General features: G+C 43.3%; 1 protein-coding gene across 6 annotated transcripts in view; it reads right to left on the minus strand.

The window, feature by feature from the left end:
- Nucleotides 1-25130, minus strand: part of Calx (sodium/calcium exchanger 3) — a 277683-nt gene that overhangs the window by 25526 nt on the left and 227027 nt on the right. For 3 of the 6 annotated variants that reach the window (XM_071684056.1, XM_071684055.1, XM_071684054.1), the window contains exons 2-3: nt 7184-7275; nt 2106-2245 (exon numbers count right to left, since the gene is read on the minus strand). In XM_071684056.1, coding sequence (XP_071540157.1) covers nt 2106-2245; nt 7184-7275 — 232 coding nt within the window. The remainder of the gene's footprint in view (nt 1-2105; nt 2246-7183; nt 7276-25130) is intronic. The other 3 variants (XM_071684060.1, XM_071684058.1, XM_071684057.1) reach the window with 1 other exon arrangement.

Here is a 25130-nt window from a genome sequence, read left to right on the forward strand (position 1 = left end):
AAGAAGTCCATCATAACCCTGCTACTGGAAATAGTATAGCCCTGAAGCTGCATGGGCTCCTGGAAAAGGATTTCTGGAATTAAGCCTGGACCTTTTCAAGGATGGGGTACCGGGACAAAAATTTTATATATATATATATATATATATATATATATATATATATATATATATATATATATATATATATATATATATATATATATATATATATTTGCTGGACTATCTGAATGCAACAAGTGTGTGTGTGACTTATCAACTGATGGTATGACTGGAGGACGTAGATTCCTGTTGTAAATAAAAGCTGTAAAAAGCATGTCAAGTTGATACCAACAGAGGAATGGCGTTCGAGACTACGTGGTTTAAGTAAAGGTAGATACGTGTGTGTACGTGGATGAGTGAAGGTGGCGGCCAACAGGCACTACTGGATGATGCGTTATGGACAGGCGTGCAAGAGAGGTTGTTGGATGTGAACGTGCTCACAGGGGCAGGAGGTAGGGTGTCTGATCATTTCTTGGTGGAGGCGAGTGATGAAGTCTGCCGTAGTTTGGAGGTTTGGTGGATGTGCAGAGGTACCATAGGAGCTTTGAGTTTTAAGTGGCATAGGGTGAGATGATATGAAACAAGGGGAGCGGAAGAGGAGTAAAAAGTATCTAAAAAAGTAATGCTTGAATATGTGGGTAATGTGCATGGCATGCAGAAGGTAGGATGTGGAAGTATAAAAAAAGGAAGCAGTGTGAATAGTTGAGAGGAGGGAGGAGAGCTGAAAAAAGGGGAGGAAAAATGAATGATTAGATGAGAAAGTATCGCTAAACCTCTGGGTGAATGAGAAAATATTTTGAAAAGAGGTAAAATAGTTTGAGAGGAAACAAAACAAATGGGGCTGACAGCGATGAAAATGGGAGGGAAAATGGGAGCAGTAAATATGTATAAGGACTGGTCAACGTATCAGATGATATGAGAAGTGTGTGTGTCATGGACGAAGTGCATCATGGCAAATGGTATAATGAAATTTTGATAAAGAGTGGAAGGGACTGCACTTGAATTTCTCAAGGAAAGGGATGAGCATGCTTCTGATATGTTAAGACATTTGCTCGACATTTTTGTGGCCTAGGGTGAGATGTGTGAAGAATGACAGAGCGCATGTTTATCACCCTGGTTTAAAAGTAAGGGTGAAAGAAGATAATACTGGAATGACAGATATAATTCTGTGATGTTCATCACGTAAGGTGTAAGTGGGAGTGGTGACAAGAGGAGGGTGGCATGCACACGAGCATCTGACTGTGGAGGAGCACTGTAGCTCCAAGAAGAGAGGTATAAGGTGAGGGGACGAGGTGTTTTGTGATTGAGAAATACTTGGAGAGAAACATGTGACTTGTAAGTGGCATTTGTGGATCTGAAAAACAAAGAGGCATGATAGGACTGGTAGAGAAGCCTTGTAGAAGGTTCTACAACCATGTGGCGTTCGTAGGAAGCTACTAAATACCAGTGTCCGTGGGTATATAGATGATGGACTTGATTCACGAGAGGTACCCTCCCACCTGATCTTAAGGTGGACGGGGGAGACTACGTAAAGTCTCTCTGGGTTACATCACACCACTTCACCAAGGCCCTGTGTGTTTGTATACCTTCCTCCGTATAATGTATATATACATATATGTGTGTGTATGTGTGTGTGTGTGTGTGTGTGTGTGTGTGTATTATCCATTTCACCAAGACCATCATTTCAGTATTACAATCAAACTTATAATTGGAGTTCTAATTTCATTTCCTTTTATCAATATAATCTGGGAAAGGAAGCACAAGGAAGTAAATGCTTTCCTGCTACAATTCTTTGTCATAAGTCTGGTAGTTTCACAGGTTCCTGTAGCAAATGATAATGAAAGGCTTCCTTTGGTACTACTGACTGTTAGCAAATGTAATGAAAGGCTTTCTTTAGTACTACTGAGTGTGACCTAACTAGGGGAACCATGAGTCAGTTCTGACCTCAGTAAACAACAATACACAGCAGTGTGTCATGAGAGGTGCACTACTCCTGAATGACATGGAATGAGTAGGGAAAAAAAAGAGAAGAATAATAATTTGTGAAGTAAAGAGGACCTACTAACCCTGTATTCCTTGTTCTCCTTGATTCTGATCTGGGTACGAGTGGCGTTGCCGAGCTTGGGCTTGCCCAGGAGCGCGATCTTCTCCTCTTCGGTCAGTTCGGACTCCTTGTTCTCGAACTCGAAGCCTAGAGAGTCGTCGTCTGCAAGGGTGGAAGGGTCGTGAGTGGACGGAGGGATGGAGGTGGTCTTGGCTGGTGGGTACCGTCTACTCTCGTGCACAGAGGGAGTCTCTACGGGTTCTGGGTCAGGCATATGGCAAAACACCGTGCAAGCATTGCTTGTAAACCGGGTTTCATTTGTTTTTAATGTTGAATGAAGTCTACATTAGCACAGGATGTTACTTATGATTATGACTCGTATTATTTCTTGTTATCTTTAAAAACATCTACATATAAATTCCTGAGTCATGAAAAATATAAGTATAATTTGACGGTAATTCTTTTTTCTTTATCCTAAGCTTCTATTTTGTTTCATGAAAGTTGAAAAAAATGTAACAATTATCTACGGTAATTGACCGTAGTTGTGTACCCCCTCCCTCCCCCCCAGCACCTCACGACTTTTTAACATCCTTTTCTGATGACCTGAACCGCTAGTGTTCCTCTGGCACCAAAGTGACAGACGACCTCAGCCAAACCAACAAGATTGTTCTGGGTTTCAGAATTGCACAACAGCGTTAAGATTGTCTGTCAAGCGCTCTACCAACAGAGTCAGGACTGGGGACATACAGATATCAACAGACATTAGCCAAAAAAAAAAAAAATTATTATCATTTGGAAGGTTTTATTAAAGATAAACATTATCAATATTTATTGTCAATATCTTAACGTGTGATATCTCGGAACATGAAAGACAAATATGTACAAGATTTAATAACATTTTGCTCTATGATATAAGCGAAGCTCAAACAGTTTTATATTCTCTGTAAGAGGAGAGATACCATTAAAAAAAGTGAGGAAGATAGCAAGTGGCACTATTAAGAAATATGATGAATTTACAAGAAGACAAAGCAGTGAATACTAAAATGCTGGACTATACAATCTGTGTGCAGTAATGTTCTTTTTAAAACAAGGCAGAGAATCATAGCTATAATCAATCCTTCCAATTCAATAACTAAAACTTGTATGATACTTACTGGCAGAGTGAATATCACTAACATTACAACCTTCATAATCATCTAATCAACTGGTTATGGAAAATAATAATAATATAATGAACAACAAACGAGGGACAAACCAACGAACACAACCAAAACACAAATGCAAACTGGATTAGTTTACTGTTGCTAGAGGGGTGCAGGACGGTGATAGATATATAGATTATACCTATGACTTAATAAGGAGATAATGATAAACATATACTACAGGGTGATAATAATAATAATAATACTCTTCATGTACTCTCTGTGCTACATGAGTTATATACCTCCTCTCACGGTCTTATTCTTTTTCAGTTTGGCTGGAGCTTCTGCATGAAATTACAAAGAAATTACACTTGAAAAAAAAAAGATAATCAATAGATATTCCTATGTATTAAGAAATGAAGAGAAAACCATATCAACCAATTCATCCTAGATACAAAATAAATGAATGTATTAATGGTAACAATAATGATAGTTCGTATATCAAAGCACTAGGTGTGGGGGGTGTGCAAGCAAGGGTGGATCACCTCTGGCATGCAAGCAAGACTGAGGTCGCTCCAGGCTGACTACAGAGCTCTCTATCTTTCTCTCTACAACTCCTTTTTTTCTTAACAAGAGAAAATAATCTACATCTTACAATTCGTGTATGTCTGCTGTGTGGTGGGAAGGTTTCTTAACCTCAGTTATCTTACTGATGTCTCCCTGTTTATCCTGGAGTGAGGACCTTCCTTCCAAAACAGCAGAAATAAACGGGAGTGACAGAACAGGCATCTGTGTCTACTGACCACGACCAACTTATTATGAAGTAATGTGTGTGTGGTGTGTGTGTGTGTGTGTGTGTGTGTGTGTGTGTGTGTGTGTGTGTGTGTGTGTGTGCGTGTGTAACTACGGTGTTACGATCCTTCTGTATACAGGGCTTATTGGTCTTATATATAGCCTTTCGAGTGTCTATAACCTTCTTGCATGCCTCTGATACATGTTTTCAGCCCTGACTACACCAGATGGTTCCTTGAGGATTATGTTTGAATATATACTTTATTGTGGGAGTGGTAGTAGTGGCTGCAGCCTGGTGGAAGGGGGTGGCTAACTCAAGGGCGTCAGGCTCATTCTGTGTGAGCCAGAGCTGTCACACGTTGGCGAGGCGGTGAACATTACAAAGGTCAACACCACCTACAGGGGGGAGCTGGATGCTAGAGGATGATAACCATTCACAGTTGGGGGTGTTGTTGTGGGGAAGTCAGGGAAAGAAATGGATTACTCGCTTTGTGTCATAATTAGCTTTTTACTGGGGACTGCATAATCAAGGAGGTCATTCTAACCAACAGCTACAAAAGACGATGTTTGCGTAGTGTGATCCTGCATGTCCTGTACACAGCAATTCATAATTGTCGTTTTCTGTTAATTCGCTTTCTATCGATGGAAAGAGAATTTGACTCTATATAAGCAGGATCAACGCTGCGCTGGTTGTGTTTTTTGCGCTGTTGGAGACCCAAGACTCCGCGAATGACATAATCCTGCCGTCTGAATATGATAGAGTGAACCTCAGGAGCTTATTTAAGGACATTCAGATTCAAGATATGATGGGCGAAAGATATGGCCATGAATTCCATGTTTACTGAGGATGAGCAGGACTGGTTATGATCCAATATGAAAGACGGTCTGACGGCAGGACTATGTGCGTCTCTGAACTGCTTGTTGCTGACACAGTTCTCAAGAAGCGTTCTGGGTTGTGGATACACAGACACCATCCGCGGACACTGAGCGAGGTGAACTTAAGAGTAAACAACATTACAATGCCAAAGGGTATACCACTGTGGTAGAGGTTTTACAGTGCTGATGCAAAGTGAACTACTGAACTACATGTGAGGGAGAAAGTCTCAAGCTACTAGCAAGCAACATTCTTCATACACCGCTGAACGAAGACCATGGGCCACTTACATCGATGGGAAACAGGCGATACCAATTGGATTTATTTATACACAGGGCGATGAAGAGAAGAGAGTGGAAAAAACCATTAGATCATTTCAGAACTAAAATATAATTTGCATCTAAGAGTGCTGAGGGCCATATAAACTAAGTCAATGAAGACTAGAGTGTCTTAGCTTGGCTAGTCAGATGTCAACATAGGACTGGGGTGTTTGTGATTCTACTAGACTCGACTGGGCCTCCACTGACGAGCTCTCGAGGTAAACTAGAAGCAAGGTTGGAGGGGGGGGGATATATATATATATCTGGGGGGCGGTACAGTAAACTATGGCAGTGGGGGGAAAATATATATATATATGTATATACATAGCTAAAGGCATGACTCAAAAAACTGAATCCAGATAACAGCTACGTTTACAATAAGGTAACACCTAGAATAGAAAATTGTCAATGCATGGGAGAAAGTGGCTTAAAAAAAAAAAAAAAATTGGACTGGGAGCTGAACTAATTTTTTTCTGCTCAAAATTGATCTTTAAAAAAAGGAAAAAAAAATGAAACTACGCAAAATACTAACTTAAAGATAAAAAGATATGCATCTTGTGGTCAACATCATGTACATAAGAATGACAACAGACTAAAAAAGGAGAATATTCTTGGTCAGTAGGAGCACGGTTTCGACCAGCTCCACCCTCTATAAGTGACAGTGATGCATATCTTTCCCGTTCTTTTAAAATACAGTACACAAGATAATTGATCAGAAATTTACAGAACATACTCTTCATATGAAATATTACAAGTAGATGAAACTAAGTGGTGTTGGCAGGCAACGTAGTCATTGGAATGATAGTAAGGATAAAGACTTTTTACTCTAAGTGTCTAGTGAAACAGCTAAGTTCTTATGTGAAATGAGATAATGACTCGATTATATACAAAGCGAAAACTCTTATGCACGGAAGCTGTTGTACTGTGCATATTAGGAGTGTTAATCTTGTCAAATTTCTTAAAATCAGCTCGACTAATATACTCCAAAAATTTCATGATATATTCATGGGATATTTCTCTCTTTTTTGTGAGTATATTAGGAGTCGTAAAGCAAATAAGCTTTTGTTAATCATTATGTTTGAAATTAACTAACTCGTTAATGCATTAAACGAGATTAATAGCAAGTACAAATGACATCTGTAATAAAAGATAAGCAATATTATGCTTAGAACTAGGTTGCCTATGTTATGGTTTTAATCAAGCTATGTTAACGTTATGCCTTTAGTCACATCTGTGATCCTATCACTGATATCCCTTATCAACCACCACACCACAGCCTCCTTCTGAACTAAGTTCACAATTAGTCAAACTCTATTAGAATATCGATATGAACTAATTAATTTGTTAAGATACTATAGGCAGCTAAATTATACGTAACGTGGAATTCCAATACTGTAAGATATTTTGAATTTGATGGCTAATCTACAGCTTTATTAACCTATCATCAACTAGTGCTTTATGTATTTCAGATCATTTTCCAATAAACTGCCGTTTCTTTATTCATAGAAAAACCTCTATATAAGATCTATAATATATCATTATCATTCATCTAAATGATTTATTGAATCTATGTCAGCCTGAAAAAAAACCCATCATCCTTCAAATATTCTTCTAAAGAGCAACTTCACATACCCAAGACGAACACTACGAGGAGGAACGTAATCTATGAATGTCTCAGAATCTATTTATTCCTATCATAACATAACGATGAGGAAAACCTGCCTCAGATGAATAAGTCTTAGAAAGCTCTGAACCTGAGTGTCCTTTTCATTTACTAATCTTATCTCGTTCTCATCTACCTTAATCCCAGCACCCTCAGTTTCCCCCTCATTCCACCTCATCCTCTTCCTCCTCACCCTCATCATATCCCCGAAATCAGCGACGTCCAAAGCCTAGCCTTTACCCTCCCAGGTCCTACAGTGAACCCCTCCCTAACCGTAGACGAGGTCCTCTATAATGGGTGTCCACCTACCTCCACAGGCTACAGGCTCGTCGATGTCCAGGTAGAAGAGCACGTCTTTCTCGTAGCTGTCTTCCTCGACGATCTGGATCGATACGGTCTTCCTGTGGAGGACATATGGAGGGCATTAGTTACCACACTAACTCCAGGACATATGGAGGGCATTAGTCGGTTCATTTCCTCGAAGATACGTGGAGGGTATTAGTTAGTACAAACTCGAGGACATATGGAGAGTATAAGTTAGCATGATTCCTCGAGGAAATGTGGAGAGCATTATTAGTTCCTACTGTTCCTCAAGGACATATATTTGAACCAGTGGTGCCGAATTGTCGGCAAAATAACCCTGGTGTATGATGTGTCCGCTGATCCAACACCTACGCTGATGCAACCACCTGTCACTTGTGCCATTATGTTACAACAATGTCTTACGTCATAACTTAAATCATGAGTATTACAACCAACGCTATAACAAAGAGGGCGAGTCATACTTACCCCTGTCTTACAACCAAGACTATACCATAACTAACAACCAATGTAAATGTACTAATGCGGAGATATAATACCTCAGTAGTATCTGGAAAGGATCAATAATTTTGGTTCGGTTGACGATTTATCTTCACCACCTTCAGTCAATCCTGCATTATTCCAGTACCTTTATTTACAATGGTGGGTGACGTCTGAGTTGTTCTCAAGTTATATATAAACGCTATATCATCCCATGGATCCCCCGCCATCACACGTCCCCCACAGTCATGCTGGCATCATACAGACTTTTCACTACTCAAGAAACTCCCTTTTCAGTCAATTAACTTTCATAAACGATTAAATATATTCTTTACTCTGCCAAATTCTGCTACCCAGACGAGCCAAATCACAGCAGCGGTAGCTCTGTAAACAGCGAGCTTATATATATATATATATATATATATATATATATATATATATATATATATATATATATATATATATATATATATATATATATATATATATTCTTTTTTCTTTTCTTTCAAACTATTCGCCATTTCCCGCATTAGCGAGGTAGCGTTAAGAACAGAGGACTGGGCCTTTGAGGGAATACCCTCACCTGGCCCAATTCTCTGTTCCTTCTTTTGGAAAATTAAAAAAAAAACGAGAGGGGAGGATTTCCAGCCCCCCGCTCCCTCCCCTTTTAGTCGCCTTCTACGACACGCAGGGAATACGTGGGAAGTATTCTTTCTCCCCTATCCCCAGGGAAATATATATATATATATATATATATATATATATATATATATATATATATATATATATATATATATATATATATTTGCATGCGACCGTAACTAGGACAAGAGGCCGCTAAGACGCGCCTGCAGACAGACACCACTCATCCCAACACGGTGCGATGGCTCAGCCTCACCAGCGGCAAGTGCTCTTCCCTCCCTCCCTGCTGCAGCAGTGGCCTCACATGCTGCGGCCCTTCACACTGGTGCTACTGATACGGTAATGTGTTACTTCGAAAACGAAGGAACCATTATGGAATGAAGCACTTGAGTCCCTTCTGATAAGGAACTGGGTTCCTTTAAGGACTGCGGCAGCAAAGGCGATAGGTTTCATGAGAGGGGCGTCGGCTGCTGGCTTCGCTGATACAATGATCCTCAGGCTTCCTCGGTGGCGTCATGCACTGGCTTGCACACTCGGGGCTTCATTTCCTTGTGTGGGAATGTATCATCTTCCTGTGACTCGGAGCCATTTGCATCTCGTCGGTGGAAGTTGCACACTGCTTTATCTGGCCCCGCTGATGGTTCTGACGCAAGTCTGCAACATAATGCTCACATCTCCGGAGCATTATGCTAGCGAGGAGACAATGTCCCCAGTAATCTCTGCTACTCATATGTGTTGCAGTTGCCGTCGTAATGGGGTTTCTGGCGATGCCCCTGGTCATGTAGCAGTTTCCGCTATGCAAGTGTGGGACAATGTCAGCCTTCTCCCACTTGCAAGCGTCGCTATATGGATCGTCTCGATAGATAACGTGAGAGCAACGGTGCGTTTCATTTGATGTACAGCTTAATTCGAGCGCCAGTCGGATCATCCTAAATAACTAATGGACAACAGAACACCCGGGTCGATTCCTATGATCTGTCTCCTTTCTACTTTTCCTTCGCTTTCTGACTTTCTCTTCGTCACCACACTCTTACGATGCTTCGAATAAAACTCTCTTGGATTCCTGCAAATTCCAGAGCCCCGCCCCTCTAGTCATCAGTCAAGCAAGATACTGAGGCTATATCTCCAGCAGTCTGGCCCTAAAACAACCCATGTTTAAACAAAGTCTTCAGAGATTTAGAGGCAATTATATGGTAGTCACGCCGTGCGTTGTGACTGCCTAACTTGATGTAAGAATGAGATAATGAAGCTCAACATATCGTGGGTCAAGGGTCACAGCATCAGACATCGAGAGGATGTTGCGTGGAGGTTGTGTATATGCTGGTCTTTTGACGGGCACTGGATGTATACGTTACTTATCTAACGGTACGTTGACGTGCTCTTTGTAAGGGACAACAGAATGGTATAATATAACAGATATGGCAGGAGATAGATAGACAGATAGATAGATAAAGATGGAGAGATAGATAGATAGAGAGAGAGAGAGAGAGAGAGAGAGAGAGAGAGAGAGAGAGAGAGAGAGAGAGAGAGAGAGAGAGAGAGAGAGAGAGAGAGAGAGAGAGCTATAAAAGGTGGAAGACATACTACGAAGCGTCCAAGTTAATGAAGAGGGAGCTATGGCCATCTCGCCCTTGTGTTCCATAGAGAATATTCCCATACACTCAGCCCAACGTCTCGTACGTCAACCATGACTGCCAGTTAGTGCCTTCCGTCTGCCGTTCTCAGGGTTACTGACCATTCCTAAACGAACGGATTTTCCCCAACGCATCTCCACCTTTCGTTCCGTTTCTCTAACGTACTTCAGCTGATATTCAGTTCCTCTGAAGTCATCTCCAGCTTCGGTCAGGAACGGCTGAAGAGTCTTGCAGCAAGGTTTGAAGATGATGAAGGAAAAGTATATAAATAATTAGTGTAAATTACATATTTTCATTGATGTATCTGTTTGTAATACACTGGTCGACATATGATCCATTGCTATGTCTTCGAACCGTACAATCAAGTGAGCAGAAGCGTATATGATCACATTAATCTCAAGGAAGATACCTTTCTTTTCGTCTAAAACAAAACACTGCATCACTGTATCTAAGCTCCCTCATCTGACTAAGAGATCGCTTGTAATTACTGCACAGTATCGCTCACGACGTGTTATTGCACTAACGAGATCCTAATTCAGTGGCAAATGGTCCTGATGTGGATAATGCCCAGGTTCCAACTGGCACACCAGCGTCTGACGCGAGGCGGCTGCAAGGAGAGGAAGGACAGATGGTCATTTGTATCACTGTGACATGAGAAATGAGAACCACACTCCCAGGGAACCGCTACCAATGTTCTGAGGAGTTGCTGGTGTCCAGTGCAGCTTATACACACACACACACACACACAATATATATATATATATATATATATATATATATATATATATATATATATATATATATATATATATATATATATATATATATATAATTTCCAATGTGCATCACAAGACTGTACGAGATTCCTACATCAATTTAGATTAGATGGTCGACAAAGGTTCTGTTCTTGGAGAATCATACGATTGTAGATGGAAGAAAATATTTACGATGCAGAGAATGCCTCCTGTCAGTTGCTCCCTCTAGAAGCCTTTGTATGAAACTATGGAGGGACAGGTGTGTGGCAGTCAGGCCTGGCTAAGAGCCATCAACGTCACGTTGTGAATCTGGTCTGTACAGGATCATTAATGCCAGGTGCCTCCGGCAGGACAACGTGTGACAGTCTTGCGGGGAAACTGTCAGGTGGTTTTTTAAAAGAGTTTCCTCCCTGGGCGTCCTACAGCCCCTGGCAATCCAAGCAGAGACACACGAGGTTTCTGATCCAGTCTCGGTCGAGTGAGACAGCTTCTGGAAGACATGATAAGAAAAAAGAAACAATGATCTCACCATCAGAATGATAATAATCATTAAAACCAACTACATATCAAAACGTCTTTTACAAGATGATTTTCCTGACGAAAACACTGAACCCGAGATATGCGAGTCGAACTTCACAGAGACTATGGATAATGAAGTGCTTTAAAAGAAAGTATGTACCCTGTCCTGCAGGAGACTCTGCGTCACCTACTGCTTCTTAGAAAGCTCTAGTTCCGTCTACTACTGCGCTGAGCGGTGCAGCGTTCCGTCTACCCCTGCGCTGAGCGGTGCAGCGTTCCGTCTACCCATGCGCTGAGTGATGCAGCGTTCCGTCCACTTCTGCGCTGAGTGATGCAGCGTTCCGTCTACTCCTGCGCTGAGTGATGCAGCGTTCCGTCTACTCCTGCGCTGAGCGGTGCAGCGTTCCGTTCACGTACGGTTCACCAGCGAGCGATCCATCTTCAGCAGATACAACGAACCAGATGATGCCACGCTTCCTACACCGCCACAGTTCCACTTGTAGTTTGTAAAAGATTCTGTTTTTCTTTTCATTGTGCATGTCAATCGCCTTCGCTTGAGAGAATAGTTAGTTCATCTGGTATCATACTCATTAATCATGCATGTATTTCTTATCTAACAGACAACACAGACCTTGGATTCGAATTTTGATTAATGCAATAAAAGGCATATCTCTGAACTGTCATCTCTCTCGTCGTCTCTTTCTTCTCTGTTTTCTCCAATTATCTCATGAATATCTAGTGGGTTGTGTGACGTCACGAGACCTCGATTCCAACGGGGAGGCGAGGCATTCCCTCCTCCACTCTTGTCTCCTGCCACCAGCGGTGCTCTGGCCTTCCTGAATTCTTACACATATTTTTTGCATTACTTTGTGGACTGTGAGGGCATTATAGCTCTGCCGATTCAGGGGTCTCCTTAACCTTTTCCTGTCTTTTTTTTTTTTTGAGAGAGGGATAGTATGTAAAAGCAGACAGACAGACAGACAGACAGACAGAGGGCCGTCCACTGACCCACTCTTCAGCCCGAGCTTACACTTTTGTGTGGAGGACTAACGTAAACTTTCATCCGGAATGTTTACTTCCCTGCATTCAGCTCTTCATCAGTCCAGTGCGAGAGATAACAAAAATGCCCCCAGTAGAAAGAGAAATATTCATGCGCGAATAAAGCAGAGTGAGCCAGGCACTTCATGCAAGCGGTGGCTGGACGGGACTGATCCTTGCGTCGCAAACCATCGTAGTCTGTCAACTGTGAGATACGTCTATCATGTATCCCGGGATACACTGGGTATTTGCTTCGCTGATACGTTGCCTTGTGGGAAAACCTTCATGTCTCACTTCTTTCATCTAAAAATTGCAAGTAACATAACGATGTTTTCGAGAAGAATTCCTTTTTTTTTAGCAAAGCTTCGTGAGGCAGAGCTGATGAGACCAACAGAATTGGAGGTAAATGAGGAGGGAGTAGCGAGGCGCCGTGAGGCATGGGGTAAGGTAGTGTGGTGTGGGGAGTGGGTGACGGCGCCGTAGACGTACTAATATATGCGTCAAGTTTAAGGCGGGACGCGGACCTGGGGGCGGCTTGTTCATCCTGGGCACGTTAGGTCGACGGGAGAGAAAAAAAAGAAGGTAAGATTTACTTAATGGGCAAAGTTTGGGTAGTCGTCCCGAGGGAGGGGCGCGTGTCTCGCTTAGGGTGGAGGGGGGGAGGGGGAAGGGGGGGGGGAGCCGACAAGGAAGGTAGTGATTACACTGCAATTCTGGCAAAGACTTTGGGAAGAAAATGCACAGCTGTATATGTCTCCTCTGGGTACGTTCTTTACAAGGGAACTGCTTTATGGAAGCGAGATCCGATTCTGCCATAAACCTTTATGAAGATTTCAGGTTCGATGCGCATCATGTCTAAGAGCATCATGGATCTCATCGACGAAACGACTCCTTTCCTTCTATTGAGGATACAAACAGGCTCACCTAAGATGACTTTTCACTTGCAAGCGGAATCCGGCAACTCCCCACTCTCTCTCTCTCTCTCTCTCTCTCTCTCTCTCTCTCTCTCTCTCTCTCTCTTCTCTCTCTCTCTTCTCTCTCTCTCAAAGACTATAGGATACGACCCCATTCTCGAGTAATAAAACTCAAATGAATGTCTCTACGACGATCTCTATGTCTTCAATCTCCCACTCGTTCCCCCTGACGGGCCTTTGGTTGCATCTGTGAACCAAATCCATCCAAAATATATTTAATATAGGGGCTCCTCGGGGCAGCATTGCCTGGTCGAGTGTGTGTGTTTGAGGTGCTACATCAAGAATGCGTTATGCTAAACGAAGGTATTTTCCTCTCCTTTATTATCCTCGAGATTGAGTGGGTCTTTGTCCCTCCCTATAGTGTATGAGATGTCTTGCTATTTACACTGTATCATGATATACATTACCCGGTTGGTGCACCAGTGTGTACGTGTGTGTGTGTGTGTGTGTGTGTGTGTGTGTGTGTGTGTGTGTGTGTGTGTGTGTGTGTGTGTGTGTGTGTGTGTGTGTGTGTGTGTGTGTGTGTGTGTGTGTGTGTGTGTGTGTGTGTTTTGCGATACATTTCACTGTAAATGTGGTTCTGTGCTAACTACTATATATATGTACAGTTCCTTTTTGCATATGATAATATGTTTTTTTTATATATATTTCTATTTATATGGGTAGTCCTACGTTAGCCACTTGTATAGGTACTTCATTAGCATCTTAAAGACGTGTTTCCTCACTGTCTACATCTATGCCTGATTCCTTACTCTTCTCTCTTATACATGGCACCGTATGTATCATCGGTCTCTTTACTGCTATCCCGTAAGTATGGTCCCTTGCTGATATCGAGTTGCCAGTGTGAGTTTGTCCTCTCCAGTGCTTCCCGTGCCGGCATCTTATCATCCACTGATGTTATATGGCTTCTTGTAGCTCAGCAGACGACGGGCGGGGGAAAAAAAAACCCGTGAACACCGTGGCGCCAACATGAACATGACAGGAGCACAAAACTGATCCTTCCTCCGCCGGCGGAAGATGGACGGGGAACATCTACAAACTCCAGTCATCAAGAGGAACAAGAACCACCCTGGCGAAAAGACGTCTGGACGGAAACATAATTTTTTTTTTCTCTCTCTCTCTCTCTCTCTCGTATTCAGACCGAAAGTTTAGACTCGGCGTCTACGGCGGGTACTGATGCAGGGGAGTCTAAGGGTGGCACTGGCGAACGTTGGAAAAAAAAAAAGAGTCTTGTTCGTTACTCACATCAGGTGTGAGAGGAGAGTTTGGACAAGGGTGTGGTACTGCCTCACACACTCATCATGTCTCGTGACTGCCTTACGGAGAGAGGCAACTTGAAGAGGTTCCTCTCTGGTGAAGGAGTAATGGAGTCATGGGTCTGTCTTGGTCGAGTCAGCGAGTTTTAAAAGAGGACGAAAAATCGTGTCACACCCACAGTATGATCTGATGAAAACCGAAAGATACGGTCACTTTGAAAATGTTCTTAATCCAGGCAGTGAACCGGGCAAAAGTCTTGGCAAACAATTCGGTTCTGGAAACAGAGATCCAGGCTATGTTGTCGTTGACTTGCTATCAAGAAACCTTGTATAAATGACAGACATCATGTTGCTATACACTTAGCGAAACCTGTCAGTGTTATCTACAGTCACATTCTGAGGAGAAAGGAGAAACGTATCATTTTCAAAAAATCTTTACGGGAAAAAATGTCTGAAGATCTGTCGCTGCAGAGTGATCCAGAGAAGGACGCAATGTCAAAAACACAAATCTGAAAAATCCTGATCCCTCTCTCAAAGTGCCTCAAGGATTTCTCAACCTCGAGCGTCCAACGTCTGAGGAGAGGCAGGCAGGCAGCGCATCATCCGTCATGCTCAGGAACATGAGACACCATTACCAATACATGTGGGACGACACACACACACAGAGAAACACGTCAAAGAGAATTGACTGATGATCTGGCCGCCCTTGGGCTGTCCACATAATGTGACAGGTCGTAAGGATGTCGCCAGCTGGGCAGGAAAACAAATTCTATCATCGTTTTAGTGAGGTATGACACCCTCACGCTCCCAGGTAGTACAAGACGTTGTTGTCTGTGTGTATTGTGTGTGTGTGTGTGTGTGTGTGTGTGTGTGTGTGTGTGTGTGCGACAGGCAACACTGTTCATGACCCCAGCTGTGTTCTCGCTTAAGACAGAATCATGAAAGAGTGGATGTTTTCCTTCAGTAGTCCCAGATTGTCATAGATATTGTGTTAATGAGGACCAATTTGTTCTCGTATTAACAGTCTTTAGTTTTTTAATGTTGATACGAGACAATTTACTCATTTTAGAAAGTCTTGAGAGACACGATTTCTGTTAGTCCTTGTGCTGGTTTCTATGGCTTTCTATGGGGTTTGGGCAGCTTCAAGGCTGCATTCCACGCAAGAGCAGGGAAATGATGGACTCCCTCAAAGTGAAACGTCTGTACGTACACCCTTTCGTCAAAGGCGAAGGCGACACCTTATCCCCGGTGAAACCACAAGCGGGTATATATCAAAATCAAATTTGCATATATAGCAGACGAATACGGAAGCCACCAAAGCGTCAGTGGCGTCATCACGTATCATCTTGAGACGTGTGACGAAGAACAAGGGTGAGGGAAAATCCACCTCGAGAAGCGTTGCTCTACTGATTACCCAGAGAGAGAGAGAGAGAGAGAGAGAGAGAGAGAGAGAGAGAGAGAGAGAGAGAGAGAGAGAGAGAGAGAGAGAGAGAGAGAAATCCACTCAGATCTGATGGAAAAGGGTAAAAAAAAAAAAAAAAAAAAAGCCGGGATAGTGTTACCTCGTAGTGTCTCCTGTAGTATGGCCAACGCTGCCCGCCTCGAAAGCAGAGTCAACCATGAGAGCAGCAGCATCGGAGTACAAAGTACATTGGACCTGGGGGCCGGCCGCCGCCGCCCCCTCACACACCACTTTCCTCCAATTGGATCAGGGATGTTGGGGTTCCTGGGACACAACTGGCCTTTACTCCCATAATGACCCGGATGCATCAGGGCTATCAGTACGATCACTATCTTTATATCTAATATTTTTTCCTTAATCCTGCGCCTCATTAGAGCTATCTAGCAGGGGAAATTAAGCCACATTATTAGGCCGCATGGTATTCTAATGTCTTCGAGGAACTTCACCAGTTTTAGATCAATTTTCAAATCTCTGAAAACTGCAAGATTTACTTGGACAACTAACTTCTCAAAGACAGGACGGCAAATGATCCAGGCTTATCATTCTTGTATATGGGGGGCGACGACGACGTGTTGTCAATGGACTGAACAGGGAATATGAAATAGCCGGGGAATCCAGGGAAAGCTCCGAGTGGCTTTGCTCTGGATAAGGGGCTATGGTTGTGGTGCATTACACACAACAGATAAAGAAGGAATTAAAAAGGAAAAGAAAATAATGAGGTCTTTCCTGTCTCTGTCCCTAGGCGTTACCCAGCTAACGCAGGAAATGGCGAGCGACTGTGAAATAAAAGTGTGAGAATCGGCTTCACTGTCATGTTCTGGCTTCCTGGTCAAGCAGTGTTTCACCTGACGTAATGAAGATGATGATGACGACAACCACATCCTCACCACACCCGTGTTCGCTGACGACCACATCCTCACCACACCCGTGTTCGCTGACGACCACATCCTCACCACAGCCGTGTTCGCTGACGGCCACATCCTCACCACACCCGTGTTCGCTGACGACCATATCCTCACCACACCCGTGTTCGCTGACGACCATATCCTCACCACAGCCGTGTTCGCTGACGACCACATCCTCACCACACCCGTGTTCGCTCCCGCGTGACTGTCGTCAACAAAGTAATAAACTATAAACCTCCTCCGGTGGTGTATCGGTTATAGCATTTCTGACCGCGACGCATTCACGGGTCGCCCAGGGTCGAGCGCATAGGTTCCAATCCTGGTTACGGCAGTCAGCCCACAGCCAACCCAGCTCTTCATCCATCCTAAGAGATCGGTCGATGAAATGGGTATCTGGCTCAGTCTAGAGTATATATATATATATATATATATATATATATATATATATATATATATATATATATATATATATATATATCGTTAATAGGATGGCCTTGATTAGGGTCTCAACTGGCCGTATCGTCTCAGCTAACATTAAAAAAAAAAAAAAGAAAACGGACCTGAGGTCTCGAGGGGCACCTGACGTAACCGGGTAAAACCATCATCAAAAGTAATTGCTCAAAAATCGAATTCTATCTCCAGTTTCCAATTAAACCCAGGGTATATGCACGACCGGGAATATGTAAGAGAGCAAGTTTCTTTTGGGTCAAATTATTTCTGTTTTCTTCCATCTCTCATACAAGTATTGGCGGACTGACTGTCATGCTCAACTGTGAGTCTCCTCTCTCGTGATGCTGTCGTGTGATCCTGTCTACTGTGTGGGCCTCCTACGGCATCATTTTCTATACGGGTGACCACTATATATATATATATATATATATATATATATATATATATATATATATATATATATATATATATCATTTTATTCTAGTTTTACGTTTCCCGCATATTGAAGTAGCGCTAGGAAGAGACGAAGAGCGGCCTCAATCACTCACTAGTTATTATGCAACACGCACGGAAACCAAGCCTCCTGCCCTACTCCCTCCATCCTCCACCGAGCGTCCACAAGTGAGGGAATTAGAATGTCTATAATCCTCGTCATCAACTGTGTGTAATATCCACGACTATAGGATGACGGTGACTACACCTCCAGGAGGCACGTGAGGACCACATATGATGACCACTCTCGCCAGTAACGCTTGTCCTCACACTTTCCTCCAGCGTCCACGCACCCACCTGACTCTCTCTCTCTCTCTCTCTCTCTCTCTCTCTCTCTCTCTCTCTCTCGCCGTAGGCACACCTGGGCCATCCCTACCAACGACGACGAAAGACTGCTAACGACCAATTACATACTAACTAGCGCCACTCGTACACTCAGACCTCGTCCTGTTTGCTCTGCTCCAGTAACTACCGCGAGCGCTGGTCCGATGCTGCCTCGTATTTTGCATGTCTGAACTAAAGTTCCCTCCGTCAGCACGTCAGCATAACCACCTCTAACTTGCAGTCGTGCCAAAAAAAAATTTAAAGCCTGTCACGCCAGCGAAAAGTTCATCTATCAGTTAAAGGTGAAATATATATATATATATATATATATATATATATATATATATATATATATATATATATATATATATATATATATATTTTTTTTTTTCCGTACTCAACACGACATCATATAAGACTCAGTGGGACACAGGGCCCTGATGTGTTCATGCCTCTCCTCTGGTATGGAAGCGTCTCTGCCGCCACCTGTTGATGACTGCCCCACACACCTGTCTTGTATAATCAATACTAATCTGCTCTCCTCTCTGTCAGCGTCTCCTTGTTGTTGTACCTGTCGGAGTGAGGATACCTGCCGCCTGGATTCCATTTTCGGTTGCTGTGTGGAAAGCAAATGATGCTTGATATCTGTTCATGATGGATGATGTATTACCACTACCACTGTAAACACCCCCCAGGCTGTAACGTATTGAGTGAACTGTAGGATTCGTGAGTGGAATAAGAGAGATGTGTAAACAGTGACGCTGAGTGGTGTATATCAATATACACCGATCATGAAAAATGCACAAACGTGAATAGTTAGGAAAATAGTGAGGTTCTCAAAGCTTCTTTGGTCACTCTCTCTCTCTCTCTCTCTCTCTCTCTCTCTCTCTCTCTCTCTCTCTCTCTCTCTCTCTCTCTCTCTCTCTCTCCGTCTTCCCCCTTCCACTTGTCCTCTTCCAGACCCACCTCTTCTATTGGCTCCGCCTTCCTCACACTGTTCTCGGCCTGGGAGGCTTGTGGCCGCCTATTGCATCACCGGGAAGCGTCGCCTTTGCCAAATTTTAAGGTCAGTCAGCCAGCGGACGACGTACAAAGATGTGCGGTGTTAGGAGCGCCTCCGCTCGCGTCCAGCGTCCCCAGAATGGGAATGGGAGGGACGACCACGGATGGCCGTCGTCCTCCGTCCCTCCCTCCCTGCCAGGCAGGCAGTGCTTCAGCCTCGTTAGTGGAACACTTCGTAAAATTTCAGTGGAATTACCAAGTTCGTCTCCGTAATTTCTTTTATTTTTTATATCTGACACTCCATGACGGCGAATGGCTTCATATTTCTTTTTTTTTTTTGACATGGAAGTTTTAGACTAATTTCTTTCTCTGTTGGCAGAACTATGAAGATCTCCAGGAAGTGATAAATCTATGTTTGTCTTACCAGTGTAACTTCCCTCCATGTTAAGCGCCTCAGCTCAACGTTCGCTGCTACTGAAGTGAATATATGGTTGAAATTGGAGTTCCAAGTCGATATTCCACGGTGAATCCTCACCAACGCTATTGGGATCTTGCATCATCCCTACTGGAACTTGTTATAACCACACTAGGACAATTCTTTCCCAGTCAGAAGCAAGGTAGACTTATGGAAGTCTGTCCATCATCAGCCTTCCTAGTCATTCCTCTCCACTCGTTCCAGTCTTCCTACTCTCCGTTTTCTACGTCTTCCTTCTATTCCTTTTCTCCTCTTCTTTCAAGCGTAGTTCTTGATGAGGTCCTCAATACCTCTCATTCTAAGGACGTCTTGATGGACTCCTTCCTCCTTCAGGAGTCCAGTTCAATGACTTCGAGACATATCTCGTGTCTCTCCTTCCTTGTACCCGACCATACCACCTTAGCTTCTTTTCCATCATTTCTTGTAAGCATGTAATATCTAAATCGTCTCATTCCTCGACGTTCCTCACCTCATTCATTCTTGTAACTTCTCTTGACCTTTGATGGGTCTCTGTATCACTGGGAGTAAAGTGTCGTCAGAGAACGTCTCACTACACACACACACACACACACACACACACACACACACACACACACATGCACACACACACACACGCACACACACACACACACACACACACACACACACACACACACACACACATACACACACACACACAGAAACACACACACACACACACACACACACACAGAAACACACACACACACACATATGTATATATATATATATATATATATATATATATATATATATATATATATATATATATATATATATATATATATATATATATATATATCGGATTTAGGTCCCTCTGCGGATGAAGAAAATGTTGATTTGAAAACTTTCCTGACGTCTCGACACTCGGGATAAAAACTTGTGAAATTATTCCCTGAATGTGTAATGTGAGGCTCACGACGAGAAGTTTGACCGCCCCCCGCCCGCCAAGGCAGAAGCCAGGGTGTGTGTGTGTGTGTGTGTGTGTGTGTGGGGGGGGGGGGGGGGGGGGGGATGCTCCTCAACTCGAACTTGATCATCAGAAGTTACGAATGTTTTAGAAAAAAAAAATATGAAGAAAGAAAAACGGACCCAAAAAGTATATAATTTTCAATTCTGAAACATTTGGGAAAACGAAAACAAATTTGCCAAAGATTGCAACGAAAATGATTGAGATTTTGAGGGTATTTCTCTCGTGTGGCCTTCACTGTTTCAGGTCATGACTGACTAAACGACCTCACTCAACGTTATCACGTATCATGACGTGTGTGAGTCATGCAGTTGTTACCATAGTTCAGAATGAAGTCTTTACGTAGTTACTGCAGCGGTGGACGTGGTGACCCTTTAAAGGTTACAGCCAATTAGGACGTGGGTCTTGGCCAAACGTCTCGACACATCGACGTCGCATATATGCGATACAACACAACACTGGGTTCGTTAACCATCTACACGACACAACACTGGCTTCGTTAACCATCTACACGACACAACACTGGCTTCGTTAACCATCTACACGACACAACACTGGTTTCGTTAACCATCTACACGACACAACACTGGCTTCGTTAACCATCTACACGACACAACACTGGCTTCGTTAACCATCTACACGACACAACACTGGTTTCGTTAACCATCTACACGACACAACACTGGCTTCGTTAACCATCTACACGACACAACACTGGTTTCGTTAACCATCAACAAGACAGAACACGACCAGCACGGCTACAATCTCTCTCTCTCTCTCTCTCTCTCTCTCTCTAACGTTTTCTCCTCAGCTTTGCCTCCATCTGCCAAGCAAAGTGCCTGTGCGTATGAGCACTAGCAAGAGAGAGAGAGAGAGAGAGAGAGAGAGAGAGAGAGAGAGAGAGAGAGAGAGAGAGAGAGAGACTTGATAATACAAGTGTGTTTGACATGTTTATTGGGAGGGCGGCAGACACTGCTCCCAGCGGAGAGCCCCTCCCAGCACACCCTAGTAAAGGGAGGGAGGGAGGGAGGAGGGGAATCCTCCCTCACTGCTTTCATTGGAAAGCGGGGGAGGAGGGGGAGGGAATCCTCCCCTTATTGTCCCCAATATGGGGCTCCTCCCACACCACTTGTCTCAGTTGCTTGGAGCTTCGCCCTAGACTGCTCCCTGCAGCTGGGGGGCGCTTCTCTCACCAGTACCCCCCCTTTCTGGAGGCGTCCCTCCCACACAGCTCAAAAGGGGTATGTTCTACCCCCCCTCCCCACACATCCCCGGGGCCCCCGGCTGATGTTGTCGCTGATGCTGGAGATTCAGCCAGCGGGGGTGACATTGCTCGTGACATCCATATTTCAAAGGGAGGAATTTCGATGCTGTTTGACGCACGCTCGAAAAGTCTCACAGTTTTTATTCTATTAACGGAGAGCCAATGACGAGGAGCCAATGACGAGGAGCCAATGACGAGAGCCAATGACGAAGAGCCAATGACGAGGAGCCAATGACGAGGAGCCAATGAAGAAGAGCCAATGGTATTTCTATTTCATTATTTTGGTGGGATTTAAAATTCTTATAACGTTCCGGACATCAGTCGTTGTTACGCATTATACTTCCACTACCTGATCGAGGAGAGCCTAGGCGGTCTGCCGTCCTATCTGGAATTCCTCGGAGTTATATTTTCTTCTTGGGGGATTTATGATGCTTGCTGATGTTATTTACGACCTTCCACATTTTGAAAATTGTGGTGTTTAGAGAAACAGCTCTGGAACCTCCCTGGGCTGCCTCATGTTTGCCTGGATATTGCCTCTACCGGATCTTTAGTAAAGCAATATTGCTCAGAGCAATGTTTATACGTGAGGAGTCTTGGGTGTGACGGTACAAACATCTTTTTTTTTTTTATGAACGACAAACGACGGAAATAGCGAGATAATACAGCTGTATTCGTTTATCTATCCTACAGTGGAATAAAATGTTACTCAGTACATGTCTATTGATCCAATATGATACAAATAAATCCCTACATCACATATGTAATAAGGCATCTAGACAAGACTAGACTATGGTGATTACGTGTCATATTTCAACTTAATCGGCCGTGCAACAGAGAGCCAGTAACGAGTAGCAATACTCGTGAGGAAATATGAAACAAGACGAGGATAAGATTGTTCTCCAGCTTGAAACGAGTTTTATTATCAGAGTTACCCCCCAAAAAACCATCACAGTTGCTGAAGCCTTTTGTCTGCTGGTTGCCGTCTCCAAGATATCACTCGTGTTGGTCATTTACTTGAGTTATATAAAGTGTTCCGCTAGACTCTGGGCGTTTATGTGTGTATATCTTCACATGTATGTGTACGTAAACCTTACCTCACCCTACCTTACCGCCCCTAGAATCCCCTTCTGTAGGGCTTCCGCGGTGCCCAGGGAGCCAGCCACGTCCACTAGGTGTGACCACAGGATGCGTGGAAAACAATTTAGTGTTAAGGGAGTGCTGTTCTTAACATGGGCATGAGAGGGTGTTCTAATGTACTGCATCCATGTTTGTATTGTTTGTGAGATGTTTGGTGTCCGGAACGCAAGGGAGAAAAAGTAACCCGTACATGCCTGAGGGAACGTAGTTTCAGATAGGTGTATAAATGATGGACTGGAGTTAAAGTCTGGGCTGGAAGGGCTGCCGTGTGGTGCCCCGACGGTGTGTGTGTTGTGTGTGTGTGTGTGTGTGTGTGTGTGTGTGTGTGTGTGTGTGTGAACGTGCTTCTTGGTGCGACCTAGATATTTTTTCTTTCATCTAAGAACATTTCCCCAACTTTTTTTTTTTTCGGCGAAAGGAATTTACCCTTGAGGCTCCGGCCTGATACCAGGATTGTGCCAACACACTAATGAAGGAAAGAGTTTTTCCCTTTATCATCCAGGAGGTCCTGTATCGCTGGGTCTGTGGGGGTCTGTAATGGTGGCCTGAAACTCACATGAATGTTTTTGTTCATTAGAATCTGACAAATGCAGGTTGAAGAGTATTTGTCAGGATATATATATATATATATATATATATATATATATATATATATATATATATATATATATATATATATATATATAGCATTAGAGAATGAGAGAGAGAGAGAGAGAGAGAGAGAGAGAGAGAGAGAGAGAGAGAGAGAGAGAGAGAGAGAGAGAGAGAGAGAGAGAGAGAGAGGAGGGTGGAATGAGTGCTGGGGTGAGAATAAAAGATTAACCCAAGACCTGTAAATCAAAAGTTGTGTTCCTAGCCAAGTTTTGATGACTCTGAGTGATCAATCACTCAATAAAACGACAGAGATCTTTGATCAAAGTCTTCGTTACAGAAATTCGTCGTCCCTTAAGGAAAATATATCCTCTTCAGCACTAAGAATAAGATGAACTGATCTCAATATCTGAAACATAGTTTGGTTCTCCAATTGGAGATTCAAAGGAAGAGATATATCTAGTATGCAATAGGCTAAAGATATCCTAGATAGAATAACTACTCATTAAATATGAGGAGAGAAATTCCTTTAGGAAACATTCATACGGAAATATGTTAAAGATCTCGTAAATGAGGTACTTACTCATAACATATGAGGAGGGGAATTCTACCCAGTCCAACATTTCTTCCCTTTCCTTATCTTCTTTTCCGTCTCACTTTCCCGCCTCCTCTCGACCGGCATGCGAACAGCTCGGGGTCTGGCAGCAAGAACACGACTTATTGCATTCTGTTTCCTCTCATCTCCTCAAATGTGTGACCCTTGGACCGTTCTCCCGTCGAGGAGGTAGTCAAGAAGACCTTTACACCGAGGAAGCTTCCACTATGTGGACCGCCCTCAGCAATAAGCTGGAGCTCGCTGCGCTTCAGCATCCGCGTTGATGCAAAACTCAGGAGGTCATGAAGTAATCTGAACTAATGTCTCCTTCATGTGCAAGCCGGGGCGGCACAATACACCAAGTAGAAATATAAAGATAATTTACATTTTCTCTCATGCAGGAGCTGGGACCAGTTTACGACGTTGGCCAACACATCTCGTCCCTATTTTTTTAATTATCGTGAGAAACAACTTCCATATATTTCCCGGTGGCTGTCTCAGCTTCCCGGAAAATAAAGGGTAAGTGTACAGACATTTCTTGATGCTACTTTCACATAATCCATGACTGTGGGGCTCATATCTGATATGCTGTGAGCTCTCTCAAAACCATATCACTTCCTGGCATTGCGTCTGAGACACAGACAGAGGAAGCGCTTTGAGGAATTCGCAAAAGGTCAGAGAAATTAGGAAATTTTATCGAATCTTGAAGCTCTTCCTAAGAATCCGTAGACATTATCAACACAGGATCTTGAAGTTCTCGAGAGAAATTCATAAACACAGCCAAATAAAGATCTGAAAATGACGTAAGCGCAGTCAAATGAAGATCTTGCAAAGGAGTCATTGAAAGTCGAACGAAACTCTTCTGAAAAATTCATACAATAGACTGACTTTCCACAAATCTATTCAAAATGGATTTCCCAGATCTTTCTCTCATCCTCATACTCTGCTTTCG

This window comes from Panulirus ornatus, chromosome 37 (assembly GCF_036320965.1).
Source record: "Panulirus ornatus isolate Po-2019 chromosome 37, ASM3632096v1, whole genome shotgun sequence".
Classification (NCBI taxonomy): Eukaryota; Metazoa; Arthropoda; class Malacostraca; order Decapoda; family Palinuridae; genus Panulirus; species Panulirus ornatus.